The following is a 15,939-nucleotide window of genomic DNA, read 5'->3' on the forward strand; positions in this document are numbered from 1 at the left end:
ATGGTGGTCGGTCGATGGCCACAAACTCGTTAGCAACACGCCCGCCAAACGGGTCGTGGACCCGGGGCGAGGAGGTGGTGCGGTACCTGCATGTGGTAGCGATTGTCGACGGGTGTGAGGGGGAAATGTGGGTAGAGCGCGCAGACGAGGGCGCCGATGGCCTCGTTCGACGTGGACAAGGTGTAGCGGCCGGCGCCGAGGAAGAGGAAACCGATCGCCATGTGCGTAGCCATATGGTCGCCGTAGGAAATCTAGCGGGGCGTGTGCGGTGGTATGCGTGCGTGTTGTTTAAGCGCCATCATTACGTGCACTTCTAGGTCACTCGACGAGTAAGTCGTGCGTACCTGGGGCGAAATTCGCCTGTGCAAACGCCTGAGTATCCGCAGGGTGTCCAGGTCTCCGGTGCCCGCCATCACAACGGCCAGCGCCAGCGAGGCCACGTTGATGCACACACCGATAATCTGGCGATCTTGCTTCTCCTGCGGTAGCGCCGTGTGTCGTGTCGTGTCGTGTCGTGTCGTGTCGTGTCGTGTCGTGTCGTGTCGTGTCGTCAGTGGTGGCGAAGGGCTCGCCGCCGCAGGCAGGCTCAAGCCGTACCGGTCCCACGAGGGTCTTTGCCCGCTTGATGAAGTACAGCAGCCGGTTCGTCAGCACGGTGCGGGCCTTCTGGTTCGCAGTACCGGCGAATCGCAGCCCGAGCACCATGCACGCGCCGGCCACCATGCACGCCTGGGCCTGTCGCATGGCATCCGCCTCACCGCCTCGCGACCTGCTATGGCTCTCCCTAGCACTGGCACGATTAGTATGCGCCATGTCGACGGAAACAGTTGAAAGCGAAGCGACGGTGATGTAGTTCAGGCAGTACCTTGGAAGGTGGTGCAGAATGGCGGGCAGCTGGCACATGAGCCACTCCTCGCTGGGCTCGATCGCGTCCCACAGAATGAGGTTCTTGCTCAGCACGCGGACGAGCAGCAGGTCCGGACGGACGGACATGAGCAGGAACCGGGTGTCGGGGATCTGTATCCGCGCGGCCTCCTCCGCGCTGTTGGTCTTGAGCCACATGAGCCCGAGGGCCAGCGTGGCGCCCGGGGAGGTGATATCCACGTTTCCGGGTCCGGGTTCCAGGACCAGACTCGACTTGACCTTGCTGGCGCGCATCTCCGCCCCGCCGTAACCGATGTAGGCTCCGTGCTGTTCTTCTCGACCTCCGTAGATGTACCTGGTGTGTGTGTGTGTTGTGGTAAGGCAAGCTGGAGCAATGACGACTAGGCGGTGGTGATGAAGTGTGCGCACCTATGCAATCGGTCTTCGATGTGCAGGTCGGCAAGTCCAGGCGCGGACGATCCACGGGCAAGAGCGACAAGTCCGAGCGCTAGGCCGGCTGTGAGCGAGTACGCCTCCCTGTCCATTCGGCGGTCATCTCCAGGCGGCTGATGAGAGGACACACGAGTACGGTCAGAACAGTGTTTGTTTGTTTCACTGAACGAGGCCCCTCGGGAGTACGGTGTAGCTTCGGTGAAATGGTACCTTGCCGATCTCCTTGAGAAGAACTTCGACCATGTGCCGATCGGCGGTGCCTTGGTAGAGCAGACCCACGCCGATGAGCGAGGCGATCTGGACCCATGGCCCCACATCCAAGTCCGTCGACGAGGGCGGTAGCAGAGCCGGCAAGTGAATGGACAGCAGTTTGGCCACGCCCGCGTCCATGGTGCCTCTCCGGGTGGCCGCCATGCCCAGCAGCAGCCCCATCGAAGTCATCTCGTGGCTTTTGGACAGGTACTCGAACACCTTGGTCATGCCAAGCCCAGACAAGTGACCCTGCAACCGCGCGCCAACACAACAATTGAACAATCAACGCCACTCCAACGATCGCATACGGAGGAGGAGAAGAAGCACCTGTAGGCCCAGCGCCATCAAGAAGCCGGCGTGCTCGTTGCTGAGCTCGTTTGGTCGGTTGTATGCGATCCAGGTGCTGGTGATGGCCTCGCCTCCGCTTCCCGATTCCTGGGACTCGGCGGCAATCAGCCGGAGGCCGGTGGCCACGCCGTTGTGGAACTGCGCCCACTCGAAGAGGTCGGGCGCGAGCGTGGCACGGTCGAGCGCGATCGTACCGGGGCTTCCCCTCTCCTGGTGTGACGAGTGATCGCGAGGCCGGTGAGGGCGTGTGGAGCAAAAAAGGCCACGAGAGGGCAAGAAAGCTGTTGCGCTGTACCTTGCCGTCCATGACAAGGGGCGGAATACTGATGGGCTCGGTGAGAAGCGGCCACTTGCTGTTCAGCGTGAACATGCCCCGGCCCACGGACAGGGCAGCGGTGCGTTGGGCCAGCCGCCCCAGCTTTGCCTGCTGTTCGGCCTGCACGATGACAACACGATGTCACGTGTTGGACAAATCCGATGACGAACCCCTCCCTGTGGTGTATACCTGCGCTTCGTGATCGGTCACACCGGTCTGCTCCACGGGCGCGATGACGATGGGCTTGGAGGAGAGGAGCATGTCGAGCACGGCTCTGAGCCGTTGGTCCCGGCCGAACCGAAGGCAGGCCACCTCGTTGGCCAGCACTTCGTCGTCGTCGTCGCTTTGGTGCTTGACAGCCTTCTGCTCGTCGGACTCTTCCTTGGCGGCCGGGTTCTAAACAACAGAAGGTGAGAAGGTGAGCGGCGATCATTGAGCATAAATGTTGTCGACAGCTGGGTGGCCCGTACCCGGTGCAGATAGTGGCTCACGTCGGTGTTGGCGCTGAACTGCACGGCGATGTCATCACGGCCGATCAGCGTGTAGGCTGACACGGGCCAGTCGCTCGGCGGGTTGACTCGGCACTTGGCGATCGCTTCCTGCAGCGGGAGCGCAACGCCAAAAGGCAGGACCTCGATGTCCTTCTGGGTGAGGCCCTCCTCCACAATGGCGAACACAGTCGCTTCTTCCGGCGCGTTTCGCCGACCGGGGGTCGGTGCGCGCGACTGCTGCTGCGCGGCCTTCGCCGATTCGAACGCCTTGCCGTCGCCACCGAGCAGGATGTCGTACAGACGACAAATCTTGCGCGTATTGTCGCACACGCCTGTGACCAATGCGCCGCAGCTTTGAGTAACGCACCCGGAGTCGGTGCTAAGAAAATGGAGCGGAGTAGTGCGTTACCGTGGGGCAGCGTCGGAAAGGCGGGGCTGGCACTGGCCAGTGAGCCCAGGCGCGCGTGCAGCCACGAGTTGATCGAGCTCACCTCAGGCTCGTCGCTCGCCTCCTCAGAAGTCACTAATCACGCGCGACAAAACTAAATTAGCGGAGAGGCGTCAAAATCGAGACGAGGAAACTGATTGCCTACGTACCCAAGTCCTTGGCGAAGAGGTGAGGGAAGTCGCGGAGATAGTAGTCGACGTGCATGGTCCACCCCATACGCAGGGCCAACTGGTAGTTGAGACCGGCGAGGAGGAGTAGGTCGGAATGCCGCAGAGCGCTCAGCTTGTAGTTCTCGTAGACGAGGTGAAGTGCGAGAAAGCACTGCCTGGTCGTGTTGCGGTCCTTCCACTTCTCTCGGAGTCCCGTCTCGCCCTTGGAATCCAGCGCTGGTGCGGTGGCGTCCGTTGGGCCGACGTGTCGAGGGGGGTCGGCGAAGGAGTGGAAGACGTAGTTGTTGTGATGTGAGTGGTGGTACTCAGTGCTGATCAGGAAACGCCAGTGCTCGTCGTCCTCTTGGCCTGGTCTCCTCCCTGCACAGCGAAAACAAAATTAAAAGGCGGTCGCTAACAATTACAATTATTGCAAAAAGGAGAAGAAATGAGTGCCTGTGGCCAGCTTCAGCTTCTGCTGTTGCGGTGGCGGCTTGGCGACCGACTTGTTGGTCACGGGATATGCGACACTGAACAGAGCGAGGAGCATCTGCGCGAAGGAGTGCCATTCGGGTTCGTGGTGCGGCTGGTCGGTGGTGGTGGGTTGTTCTGCTGAAGAAGACTCAGAATTAATGTTGTTGGTGGTGGTACGAGCACAACTCATTCGGGTACGAACCTTGAAGGAGACGGGAAAGAATGTCATAGGTGAGCTCCAGCGGTAGGACGCACCGGAGGGAGTCAAGGCAATCTTGCACGAGCGGCGAGGAGGTGTTGGTATCTACGCTGATTCGCACCGTGCGTCCGCTCGAAAGGAGAGCGTTGACACGATTGCCCACTGCGTCTCTGAGGTCCACGATCGTTTGCGTCGCGCCTTCGTTCTATCGAAGCGCAGGCACCACGTTTATCCAAAGGATGAGCTTCGCGCATAACGTGATGGTCTACCACAGTCATGAGGCAGAGTGGGCACGTACCCCGACGGGCTTCACCGGGGAGAACAGGAGGCTGTCTTCGTCATCGTACAGCGTCGCCTTGTCAGCGGGAGCTAACAAATGCGTGGCAGAGACCGGTGGGTGAGTTCACAGTGTCATGTACAGTCCAGTGAAGGTGACAGATAAATAGATAGACATCAACAGATATACATACCTGGCGGTACGCGCAACGAACAGGTAGCGAGGAAGTGCGCGCCTGCGTACAGACGCAGGGACCGGTCGTTCGGGTGAAGCACGAGAAGATGCGTCGCCGAGGAGGAGGAGGAGGAGCAGCGGCCATCGATGGAGGATCCGACTACCGACGCCCGCCACTGCGATGGCAACCGCACACCCACGGCGGCCATCGCCGGGTGGGAAAAGGCGAAGGCCAGCGACGGCTTCCGGTCCGCGCCGTCGAAGGAGAGCGCGAGCGCATCGACGGCCACGGTCTGCCCTAGCAGATCGCGGCGGATCAGGCACAACAGCGAGCGCTCTTCAAGGATGGTGTGGGCCTGTGGGGCCTCACTCTTCGCTTGGCTCAGCACGGTGCACTCGAAGATTGACGACGACGGCGGGCAGTGCTCCTCGTCTTCGTGTCCGGCAGTCGCCGTGTGGAAGCAAGTGATGGCCAGCCGCGGGTGGAACAGGAGGCCCTCTTCGCTGGGCGGCGGCGCCACAGCGAGCTCGGTTGGCGTAGGCACCGGCGGGAGGGCATCCTCGGGACTGGGTCGCAGGTCCTCGATCGTCCAGAATGTGTGGCAGCAACGCGTGAAGTCGTAGATGACGAGCAGAGGAAAGGAGGAAGAGGAGTAGAGCACCTGATGCTTGGGCAGATGCATGGGCATGCTCGATGTAGTGCCACCCTGGGCATCGGTGCCGTCTTGCGATGGCTCCGAGCGGATGGCGACGGGGAACACGTCTTCGAGAGGATGGAGGAGGCTGAAGAGGGAGGGCGTCTGGCTGTCGCTGAGTTCGTACTCACTCTGGTCGCGCTCGAGCAGCAGACCGGCAGGGAGAGCCCAGATGTGGCGCACTTTGCAGGGCAGCACGACGGGGTAGATGAAGCCGCCCTTGGTGTAGATGGTGAGGCCGTCGATGTGGAGCACGCACAGGCAGTGCCTGTTGTCATCCCCAGCAGACTCGGAGGCGAATGTGCACCAAATCGCCTGGCGTACGGACGATGGGAGATTGAGGGTTTTGAAGAGGCGGCCGCCAGAGCTCCATACCACCTTATGCCCAGCGATGTAGATTTCGTGCTCAATAATTTCCTCTCCATCTTCCGGTGCGCCGATAAGCGGCGTCAGCTCGTAGTTCTCGTTGAATTCGTTCACATCTATTGGGGGCAGTACGATGGAGCGCCCGAATGGCGTGAAATCGCACAAGTGGGAGAGGTGGCAGGCCTCCATTTCGCCTCCTACGCTTGTGCCTTGTCCGGCTCGAACCCGTTTAAAACAAAAGGCTGGATAGAGAAAAAGGGAAAAGATGATAGCCGACCGTGGGGCTCGAACCCACGAAACGCAGTTGCGCGCCAAAACACCAGAGAAAAGGGTGAAGAAGAAAACAGGCCGCAACCCACGATGAAGGTGCAGCTCCTGGTGCTGATCTCGATTGTGATCTGCGCAACCATTCTTGCTGGCGTGGGCGTTGTGCAAGGAGAGTTGCTGCGGGATCCTGGATTCGATTCGACTTGGAAGAGGAAGAATGACTCCGAGGCGCAGCGTGGGTGGCAGCCCTTCGTGAATGGGTTTCATCCATCGACGAATCCAAAGCTCTCCGGCACTGCTTCGCTCGGCATCAGCAGCACCTGGCCCGCGGGGGCCTTCCAGTTCGTGCCCAGCGCTCATCTCCCTCCCGCCGTGCGAGACTACACCTTCGCAGGTGCGTTCGAGTCATAGCACTCTCTGGACCCCGTCGCAGTGGTGCTTATCCCCCTTTGGAGTGCAGCATGGACCCTGGTGGACTTCATGTACGCTGAAAAGGCACCACCAACTGATGGCCTCGGCAAGGTGACCATCGACGTGGCGTATGTGAGCGGAAGGAGCGACAGCTTCTCGGCGGACATCAGCGGCAAGACCGAGCGCTCTGGCCACAGCCTCTTGGAGGCAGCAGGGCAAGGTGACCTCTCCCTTCGACTTCGCGCTTGTGCCACTCATTTGGCCGACTGACCAACTTATCTACGGCGCTGTAGACAACGAGGAAGGATGGGCGGCACAACGCTACATGGTGTGGAAGGAGGACTGGCAGCAGCACTGCTTCGCGCTGACCACCGACGCTACGGAAGAGGTTGAGTCGATCACCGTGTTCCTGCTCTCTACTCACCAGCCCGACATCTCAGACACGGTCCAGCTCTGGGTCGAACAGGCCGACCTCTTCCCATCTCGAGGTACGCAAATATGCTCGACGGCCTACAGTTGGTTCTGACGTGACATTCTCGCCACCGTAGATGCCCCCGCCACTGTATCAGAGAACTGCCTGCGGCTCGCAGCGGAGCCAAGACTGCGCTCTACCCAGCAGTATCAGCTCCGCGCGTCTACGTGCACAGCAGAATATGCCGCCACAGCGTCGGACGTCACATTGGTCACGCATCTCAGTCTCGATCAGCTCTCTCTGTTAAGTGATCTGGCTTCCTATTGGAAAGGTATGCACATTTCAGCCACGACCCACGCAGCGCAAGCAGTGGAGTTACTTATATGAATTCGCCTTCTGGAATCACCAAGGTCCTATTAGCGCGGCCGTCCTCCTTCCCAACCAGCTGAGCCTTGGGGACCTAGTCAGCGCACACAACAACGACCCTGCACTGAAGCAATGGGCCACACTGCATGCAACCTACCCCGACAAGGTACCACGCATCACGTTTACGTTCACTGTGTGTGTGTGCGTTAACAAACTTCACAATGACTAGGTTCGATCGAGTGGATATCCCAGCGGATTCCTCCGCAAGGCCGCGACAGACGCCGTAACCTCGACCTATGTCCTACAAATGGATGTCAACTACCGCACTGAAGACAGCTTGCGCAGCGATGCCGAAAGGTTTGTTGCGTCGTTGGACTGGACAAACGAGGATGCGGTGTACGTCGTGCCGTCGTTCGCGGTCAGCCGCCCGCTCGCCACCGCTACGATTCCCATCGACAAGAAGGTTCTGCTTCAACACCTGCTCTACGGCCGCGTATCTCAGGTCTTGCTGGTCGTCTTGGTGCCGTGTGAGTTTGTGCTCATCAGACACCTCCGCCGTACAGGTACGCGGCGGCTCATACCTTGGATTCTACGCCGATGAGAACGACAAGGCCTCTACCCTGGTCCCCAGTTCGTTGTACAGTCCATTCCTCGTGCTGCCCAAAGCCCGCTCGAGGTACACGCACCACACACACCACACGAGAAACGTAGATTGTCTACCACCCCTAATGCAACGACGGAACGTTCAGGTTCGATGACACGATCGAAGGGAGGTGCGGTCTGGAGCTTGAGGCGCTTAAGGTCGAGCTGGACATGACCGGCCATGCCTTCATGTACCTTCCTCGCGGCCACGCACTGCGGCTGGGGGCCGAGCCCTCCGAGCAGGCCTGCGCCTCGACGGACCTTGCCGAATGGCGGGCGTGGTACGCCTGGCTGGTCTCCACGGCCATCGCGCACCACACGAGCCCGGACCCCTACCGCCACCTGCCCGTCGGCGATCCCCTACGCCCGCGGCCGAGGCATCACCGGCGTCATCTACCTCATGCTCACTCGCGAGCCCCTCTTCGGCGCCTTCTTCTTCATCGGCTTGCTCGTCGGCGTGGCCGTCATCACCGCCCGCAAGGTGCGCGAGCACCAGCGCGACCTCTCCTATAACCTGCCCTTCCGCAAAGGCGAGTGACGGCCAGCCTTAGGCTGCCCACAAAGACTCGCGAGTCCCGGGTACTACGCAGCTCTCATGCTTTTTCCCGGTTTCGCTTTTTTTTGGCGCGAAACCGAGCGCAGGCAAACACACTTCCTTTTTCTTTTGTTGTTATTTTCGTTTTCGGCTGACGTCACCTTCTTGTTGTGTTGGCGTAGAGCTTGAGAGCGAGAGGGAGGCGACGTAGGAGAAGGAGAAGGAGGAGTTGAGCAGGCGAAGAAGGCAACGACACGACGAGGAAGGAGGAAGAGTAAGATGAACAGGCATTGGATGGGCGGTGCGAAGAAGCGCGTTACGGAGCGAAGGGGCAGCAAGGTGGAGCGACAGCAGAGGGCGTACTTCGAGTCGAGGAGGAGGCGGGGGTGCAGCATCGTTCAACACCTACCAAGTCTTCCGCGTTGCGAGTAGCAGCAATCCCGCCTTCCACGACGACTCCACCGCGGCCTTCCACGTACGTAGCGGCCCCTGTGTACGAAGCATCGTCGGCGAGAGCAGCTCCACCGCACATGTCGCTTGACCTCCTCATGCTCTCGGGTCCTTGCATCCACCTTACGACGAAGAAACGCCACCTCTTCACGACTGCCAGCGATCCCACCGACACCAACGAGGCACCGGATACAGCGAATGATGCGCCGGATGCAGTTCCTGCGTCGATCCTTCCCGCACCGATAGTTGGGCGGCCTAAGAAGAAGCCGCGACAAGGCGCGTTGGCCGAAGCTGCGCAGCCAGCGTCGTCGTCGACAGAACCGCCCCAGCAATGCGATCTCTTCAAGGTGCCCACCCCGAAGTCGAAGCCCAACTACTTCCTTAGTGCTGTTTCGCAGCCGCTACACAAAGGTACCACCAAGCATTTTACGCCTTGGCCTAATCGCGAGCTGACACGTTCTCTCCACGACGCCCTAGTGCGTTTCTTTGACGAAGGCACGGAGCGTACGGATGAAGAGTACCTCAAGGACGAGGCTTGGCCAGACACAAAACCGGCTGCCGCTCGAGCCCAGCCACGCCTCACGTATGAGAAGGCCCAGAAGAAGCAACTCGCTCCTCTCTCGCCGCCTCTCTCTGTCTTCCACTTTGACACGCACCGAACCGCTCTTCCTTCCGCCTCCTCGGGCTCCTACTTCCTCGACGCAGGCCTCGATCCAGTCGCGCTGTATGACGATACGGACGTCAGCCACCGGCATACTCCGCCCTCTTTCTACCGGCTCAGCGCCACCGAAGAGTAAAATAACGATTGATTTGTGAGGCAGTATCGCTGAAAGCTCTATTCTACACGCCAGCTGGTGGTATCTTCGTCCTCGCTGCGAATCTTTCGTAGTCTCGCATTTCGTCTCTCCCTTCAGACGGCATAGACGAGGAACGGCGAGTCGGGCAGGTGCACACCCTGGTACTGGATGCTCACGTGATGATCGCCAGCCGACGCTGGCGTGAAGGCGCACCTGAAACGACCACCAACGGGCTTCAGGTCAGCTCCCTCTCTTCCTCCCCCAATCATGGTAATTGGTAGACAGCACTCACTCACTCACTCACTGACGGGCAAGGCAGGGGGAGAGGCGTACATGAAGACGTTGGGCGACGTGGCTTGGCAGGAGAGCTTGGCGACCTGACCGCCAGGCGTGGCCACGGTGACGAGGAACGGCTGGTCGGGCGTGGTGGCGTTGCGGAAGCGGTCGCGCGCGGTGATGGAGAGCTGGATGGGGTTGCCCACGGGCACGCTGCTCGGAGGTACGCCCGTTATGATGGTCTCGTTCACGTCGACGCGTCCGGGCTCGATCACGTAGGGCAGCGGGCTGTTGCCGATCGACTCGCCCGACTCGGTGATGTGAAGCTCAAACTTGCCAGCCACCGTCGCGTTGAAGAACACCGTGTACGTGCCTACGCCACACGACGCACGCGCACACAACACACACGGCACACACGACACACGACGCATTAAGTGAACGAGACGACCAACAACGCAGAGGCGAAAAAGAGAGGGCACACCATCTTGGTTGTCCTTGATGACGGCCTTCTGCTCGATGGGGTTGTTGTCCTTATCGACGCCGCGGAAGACCGCCTCGAACTCGTCACCGCCGTTGAGGCGCGTGTTGCCGTGGTAGTCGGCCGCCCGGATGGAGAACATGGTGGGTGTTCCCGCCGTCGTGCCCGCCAGGGCGTCGCCCTCCGCCACGCAGTGGGCCGGGTAAGCTGCAGCACCACGCCCAGGATCAACCTCAGCCGCACACCACCGCACTCGCACACACGACACGCGCGGCACACACACGACACACGCACACCACCGCACACGACACGACACGAGGCAAGGCCAAGGCCGTACCGCGAAGGTAGGGCGCAAGGTTCTCCATGAGGGTGATGATTCCTTGCGTGTACCACTGGACGAACGGCGACTAGACAGCGCAGGCAAAGAAGCAAACGAAGAAGAAGGAAATGAGAATCGAATCGTAGCACAAGTACACAAGGTAAGACAAGGCAAGTACCCCGAGCGGGTTGTTGCCGAGGTCGAGGTCGACTGCTGGATTGAGGAACGACCTGCAGGGGCGACGACAACGACGTTGTTATGATCACCATACCATCACCACCACCAGCACCACCATCATCGCCACCAGCACCACCACCGTCGCCGCCATCAATGCCGCTAGAAGAGGGACGTACAGTTCGCCGGGCACGGTCTTGATCTTGTTGTCGCCCAGGAGCAGCTTACGAATGGTTGCGTGCAGCCAACCCACCTCTCGATTCTGCATAGAGGTGCGTTAAGGGGGTAGGTGTATCGCGCGTGTCGTGTCGTGTCGTTGGTGTCGCGTCGCGTCGCGTCGCGTCGTTGGTCGTGTCGTGTCTTGTGACGTACGATGGATTTGAGCTGATTGTGAGAAAGGTCGATGACGCGGAGCTTTTTGCACTGGCCCAGCCCGCGAGGGAGATGGTCGAGCCGATTGTTGGACCCGTGGATTTCCTCGAGAGCGGTGAAGTTGCGGAACGTCACGTTATCGATCACCGTCAGCTGGTTGAAGCTCACGTTGAGTATCTGCAGCTTGGACAGATTGGCCAGCTCGTCCGGGAGACTCGTCAGCTCGTTCTTGTCTGATGATTGTATATATTTGTGGTTGTATGTGCGTGTGTGTGTGTTGTGTGTGTGTGTGTGTGTGTGTGTGTGTGTGTGTGTGTGTGTGTGTGTGTGTGTGTGTGTGTGTGTGTGTCAACAGAAATGGCAGACGTTAGCATCAGGAATGACTGAAAACGCTGAACGATTCGGGGCGTTGAGTACCGAGACGAAGGTTGGTGAGCGAAGTGGCGTTGCCGATGGCGGATGTAAGGGACTTGATGCCGCACTCGGTCAGTTCCAGCACCTGGAGGTTGGGCAGCTCGCCGAAGCGCTCGGGGACCTCGAGGCCCGGGTTGATGGACAGGTTCAGGTGCTTGAGCTGCTTGAGCTGGAACACCTCCGGGAACACCTTGACCAGGTGGTTCTTGGCCAGCGACAGCGACGTCAGCGAGTGCAGGCCCGTAAAATCCTCCGGCAGGCCCGTCAGCCTGTTACCCGCCACACTCAACGTCTGCACACGCACACGCGCACACACACGCACCACCGCACACGCACACGCACACGCACACGCACACGCACACGCACACGCACACGCACACGCACACGCACACGCACACGCACACGCACACGCGATATTAGAGTAGAGCCAACGCTCAGAGGTGGAAGGAAGCGAACCTCGAGCTTGACGAGGCGAGAGATGGCCGGGGCCGGGAGGGCGGTGATGCCGTTGCCCTCGGTGATGAGGACGCGCAGGTTGGTCAGCTGGTAGAGCTCCCACGGGAGGACGTGGATCTCGTTGTAGGAGATGTCCAGCTCCTCGAGGTTGACCAGCTTCTTGACGGTGGGCGGCATGCCCTGCAGGTAGTTGTGGGACAGGTTGAGCCGCACGAGCAGCTTCAGCCGCACGATCGACTTGAACGACCCGAGCTTCCTGATCTCGCAATCGCTCAGGTTCAGCTCCGTCCCTGGGAAGGCGCCCAAGCGCGCAGGCAGACACATTTTATTAGTATTATTATTTACATTTTTATTAGTATTCAAATTAAGGGAAGTGTGAATAATATTAATAATTAATATATTTATATTTTTTTAAATAATCAAGTGAAGTTGTGGTCTGTGAGGAAAAAAATAAAGTCTTATCAGATGAGTGGTACCTCCAGTCTGACGGCACAAGGACACCTGAATGGGAGTTAGGTTAGGGAAAGGAATGCAGACACTCATATCGAGCGTTTAACAGACGAGGGTACCTGGTCCTTGGCCTTCTTGGTCATGGCTCCTCCCATCTTGGTGGGTTGTGTCTTGGGCTGCGGTGATCGCTGATCGAGTGTCGAGAGAGCAGATGAGACAACAACTGAAATTGGCGCCTGGCAACAGGAAAAGTTGAAAGAAACACATTTTCTTTTGTAACAGCTCTTTCTGTGGTGGTTGGTGGGCTCGCGTGGCGTAGAGCAACGAGACGAAAGCGAGAAAGAAGGAAGTGTGGGGTGGGTGGTAGAAGTAGGAGCTGCCAAAGAAGCAGAAGAAGACTACTTCGATTGTGCAAACGTTCAACACAAAAACAGAGATGGCGGACGCACAAGCGCTCGAGATAACCGGCAAAGCGTCGGCGTACGAACCAGCCTGGGTGCTCCAACAGCGCAAGGCACCGCCCCTCTTCTCCTATGTGTCCTTACTCTTTGCGGCTTCGTCCCTCCCTTTCTTTCTTTTCGCTCTTTAGCTCTTTAGCTCCGGAGGCTATTTTGATTTAATAAACAATAAATAATATAATTATAAAAACACAAAAATAACATTTAATTTATTGTGGACATCGCCTGACGCGACGCTACTGTGTTCTGTGTGGTGGGTGTGTGAACGCGTTCGTACTCTGGACAGACATTCAGCAGGTGGTGCAACCAATGGCTCGAGGCCCGCGGCGTCAACCGATTGACCCGCGCCACCTCGAGACCGACCTCGCTGACGGCGTACGCTGCCCGCCCCCCCGTTGCTCCCGTTTACCATGACCTGCGCAAGTGCGGCGCCGCCGCTTGTGTGGCCCATCGCTCACCACTACATACTTTTCTCTCTATCTCGTCTGCTCACAGAGGAAACTCGCGCACGTGCTGGAGGCCGTGGCTGGCGCTCAGCATCTGGTGTCGCATCTCAACTCCAACCCTTCAAACCGTCTCCAGCAGATTCACAACTGTGACAGGGTTCGCACACGTGTGTGTTTGTGCGCGTGCGTGCGTGCGTTGTCGTGTCGTGTGTGCGTGTGGTGGCCGTGTGTCGTGTGTCGTGTGCCGTGCCGTGCGGTAATTCTTACATGCGAGGTGCCGTCAAGGTGTTGAGCGTGCTGAGGGAGGAGGGCGTGCCGCTGGTGAACATCGGAGCCGAAGATATCTGCGATGGCAACCCCAAGCTGCTGCTCGGCCTTCTCTGGCTCCTCATTCTCGCTACCACATCGCCCAAGCAGGTACCATCACGGGATACGCGACACGACACGACACGCACGACACATATAACACGACACGACACACGCTGAGCACATGCGTGTGGACGGTGGGCGCAGGCAACCAGAGCGGTAAGGGCGGCGAGGCGGAGAAGGGCGGCGAGGCCAAGAAGAACCTCCTCCTCTGGTGCCAGAGCGTGCTCAACCCGCAGGGACTGCACCCCAAGGATTTCAATCAGTCGTACGATTCGCGTGGCTTTCGGTGTGTGTCGCGTGTGTGCGCCGTATATGTCGCGTGTGTGTCAAGTCCGGCGGTGGACTCACACTTCAATAATTGCAGGTGGACCAACGGCCTTTGTTTCAGCGGACTCGTCAACGCGCTGAAGCCCGACGCTGCACTACCTCTGCACGATCCCGTACGCACACACACACCGCACGCGCACACGCGCGCGCGCGCACGCAGCATGTTCACGCGGTATCGAGCAGGACGCGGCGAGGGAGAACCTGGAAGCCGCGTTTCGCAAAGCGAAGGAGCTGCTCGACATCCCGCCGCTACTGGAGCCCGACGACCTGCTCAACTCCGACCCCGACGACAAATCGATCATGGTGCGCCACCGCCACCTTAAATCCTCCATCACCTTAACCTTTAGGTTAGCACTCCTCGCCAACCAAGCGAGCGATCTGTGTGTGCTCTCAATAGACCTACGTAAGCTACTTCCGGCGCTGGCACACCGAACACGGGGCGGAGCTCGGCGCTGAGCCAGTCAAGCCGGCGGCGGCGGTGCTGGTGGTGGAAGAGAAGCCCCAGACGCCGGTCATTGTGCCCGAGCCCGAGCCCGAGCCCGCGCCCGAGCCCACTGTGGCGTCCGGCAAGCAGCACGGCCTGAACGACGCCCACATCCTGGCGCAGGTGGAGAAGCGCTTCTGCAAGCTGAGAGCGCTCCAGAACGAAAAGCTGTACGTCGCCCCCTCTCCCCCTTCAACCCTTCCATTACAGCTCGACTGATCGTCTGTTTGTCGAACATGTGTCGTGCGTGTCGTGCGTGTTGCGTGGTGTGTGCGGTGTGCACAGGGCGCTGGAGGCAAAGATCAGGGTGCTGGAGGAGAAGCTGAGAACGGCATGGACGGACGAGCGGCGGCGGGAACACGAACGCGAATTGCTGGAGCGGCTGGCGACCGCCGAAAAGGAGCTCGAGCTGGTCTCGGCCCGATTTCGAGTTATCGAGGACTCCATGCTCAGGTGCACACTCCCCACTCCTCTAACGTTACCTTCATTTTGTCGACACACGCATTGACACTCGTGTGTGTCGTGTCGTGTGTGTGTCGTGTGTGTGTCGTGTGTGTCGTGTGTGTCGTGTGTGTCGTGTGTGTCGTGTGATTGCAGGAAGGAGAAGGAGAGCAAGAGGCTGCTGGAGGACAAGAAGGAGCTCGAGAGCAAGTTCAACGACTACAGGCGCAGCGCCGGCGAGAAGCTCAGCAAGATCAGGTCCGATTACGACATGCTCGAGCGGCGACACCAGAAGCAGCTCTTCGACGAACAAAACAAGGTAAGTCAGCACCTCCACCAATCCGCCACGCTCATTTTATTTTATGTTCATATGTTTGTCTATATGAATATATATATTTATATGTATCTTCCATATATTGCCAATGTTTTTAACTCCGCGTGTTGATGGGTTGGTGGCCAGGTGATTGACATCAAGGTCAAGTGGGAGATGGCCGAGAAGCACACGCGCGACGAGAAGCGGAAGCGAATCGCGGCCGAGAGGCGCACGCGGCAGCTCGAGCGAAAGCTCGCCCAGGTGCTGATGAACGTGACCCACTCCAACCTGTGGGCCTTTGGCGACAGCGACGGCGCCCAGAAGCTGTTCTCGATGAGCGAGGGCGATGACGACGACGATATCCCGGAGGAGGACGAGATCGAAGAAGAAGAAGACGACGACGAGGCCAAGGCCGGAAAGGCCAACAAACCCTCCGGCGAGCACGACAACTGGGAGAAGCTTCTGGGCATCCACGCCTACACCGGCGAGGAGGGACACAACAAGCTGGCGACCCCGCCGGCCACGCCCACCAAGGGCCAGAAGTGATCACTTTCGTTATTTAATATTGAGATTTTAATATTTCAATATTCAATCCAAAAAGATAAGAAAGAAAAGAAGGAAGAAACCCGGATCCTTCCGAATCGGGATCGTGGGTCGACAGAAGCCAACGGCGACACCCGAGTACTGCGCTTGGCTGACGGGCACATCGTTTACCCAAGACCCACCCATTAAGTAGAAGCACGGGTGATCTCGGCCGTTTCTCTTTTCATATACAA

At 59.0% G+C, this 15,939-nt stretch overlaps 5 protein-coding genes across 5 annotated transcripts in view; 3 read left to right on the forward strand and 2 right to left on the reverse strand.

Moving 5' to 3' along the window:
• ACA1_283080 (anaphase promoting complex subunit 1, putative) overlaps window positions 1-5,695 on the reverse strand; it is a gene marked incomplete at both ends in the record, with an annotated part of 6,842 nt that extends 1,147 nt beyond the window's left edge. Inside the window, 17 exons of the mRNA XM_004344814.1 lie at window positions 62-86; window positions 147-251; window positions 345-479; window positions 598-769; window positions 866-1,219; window positions 1,294-1,430; window positions 1,528-1,818; window positions 1,897-2,127; window positions 2,213-2,353; window positions 2,423-2,629; window positions 2,704-3,056; window positions 3,134-3,247; window positions 3,322-3,702; window positions 3,778-3,933; window positions 3,998-4,199; window positions 4,293-4,363; window positions 4,465-5,695. Of these exons, the coding sequence (XP_004344864.1) occupies window positions 62-86; window positions 147-251; window positions 345-479; window positions 598-769; window positions 866-1,219; window positions 1,294-1,430; window positions 1,528-1,818; window positions 1,897-2,127; window positions 2,213-2,353; window positions 2,423-2,629; window positions 2,704-3,056; window positions 3,134-3,247; window positions 3,322-3,702; window positions 3,778-3,933; window positions 3,998-4,199; window positions 4,293-4,363; window positions 4,465-5,695 (4,306 nt within the window). The remainder of the gene's footprint in view (window positions 1-61; window positions 87-146; window positions 252-344; window positions 480-597; window positions 770-865; window positions 1,220-1,293; window positions 1,431-1,527; window positions 1,819-1,896; window positions 2,128-2,212; window positions 2,354-2,422; window positions 2,630-2,703; window positions 3,057-3,133; window positions 3,248-3,321; window positions 3,703-3,777; window positions 3,934-3,997; window positions 4,200-4,292; window positions 4,364-4,464) is intronic.
• A 171-nt stretch (window positions 5,696-5,866) lies between these two features.
• On the forward strand, window positions 5,867-8,117 carry ACA1_283190 (uncharacterized protein; the record flags this gene model as incomplete). Its single annotated transcript, XM_004344815.1, has 8 exons — window positions 5,867-6,167; window positions 6,234-6,404; window positions 6,478-6,672; window positions 6,835-6,927; window positions 7,007-7,128; window positions 7,192-7,482; window positions 7,526-7,638; window positions 7,712-8,117. The coding sequence occupies 8 exons, from the start codon at window positions 5,867-5,869 to the stop codon at window positions 8,115-8,117; spliced, it is 1,692 nt and encodes a 563-aa protein (XP_004344865.1).
• A 552-nt stretch (window positions 8,118-8,669) lies between these two features.
• Window positions 8,670-9,386, forward strand: ACA1_283200 (uncharacterized protein; the record flags this gene model as incomplete). The annotated part of the gene is made up of 2 exons (XM_004344816.1): window positions 8,670-9,000; window positions 9,085-9,386. 2 exons carry the CDS (start codon window positions 8,670-8,672, stop codon window positions 9,384-9,386), a joined length of 633 nt encoding a protein of 210 aa, XP_004344866.1.
• Window positions 9,387-9,499: 113 nt separating this feature from the next.
• Window positions 9,500-12,480, reverse strand: ACA1_283210 (leucine rich repeat domain containing protein; the record flags this gene model as incomplete). The annotated part of the gene is made up of 11 exons (XM_004344817.1): window positions 9,500-9,599; window positions 9,720-10,035; window positions 10,144-10,347; window positions 10,478-10,547; window positions 10,638-10,689; window positions 10,813-10,895; window positions 11,006-11,238; window positions 11,423-11,711; window positions 11,876-12,165; window positions 12,352-12,376; window positions 12,445-12,480. 11 exons carry the CDS (start codon window positions 12,478-12,480, stop codon window positions 9,500-9,502), a joined length of 1,698 nt encoding a protein of 565 aa, XP_004344867.1.
• Window positions 12,481-12,761: 281 nt separating this feature from the next.
• On the forward strand, window positions 12,762-15,709 carry ACA1_283220 (calponin domain containing protein; the record flags this gene model as incomplete). Its single annotated transcript, XM_004344818.1, has 11 exons — window positions 12,762-12,860; window positions 13,081-13,158; window positions 13,279-13,386; window positions 13,515-13,646; window positions 13,751-13,884; window positions 13,963-14,038; window positions 14,109-14,228; window positions 14,323-14,579; window positions 14,695-14,862; window positions 15,007-15,169; window positions 15,311-15,709. 11 exons carry the CDS (start codon window positions 12,762-12,764, stop codon window positions 15,707-15,709), a joined length of 1,734 nt encoding a protein of 577 aa, XP_004344868.1.
• Window positions 15,710-15,939: the final 230 nt, after the last annotated feature.

This window comes from Acanthamoeba castellanii (assembly GCF_000313135.1).
Source record: "Acanthamoeba castellanii str. Neff unplaced genomic scaffold scf7180000084776, whole genome shotgun sequence".
In the NCBI taxonomy this organism is placed as follows: Eukaryota; Discosea; order Longamoebia; family Acanthamoebidae; genus Acanthamoeba; species Acanthamoeba castellanii.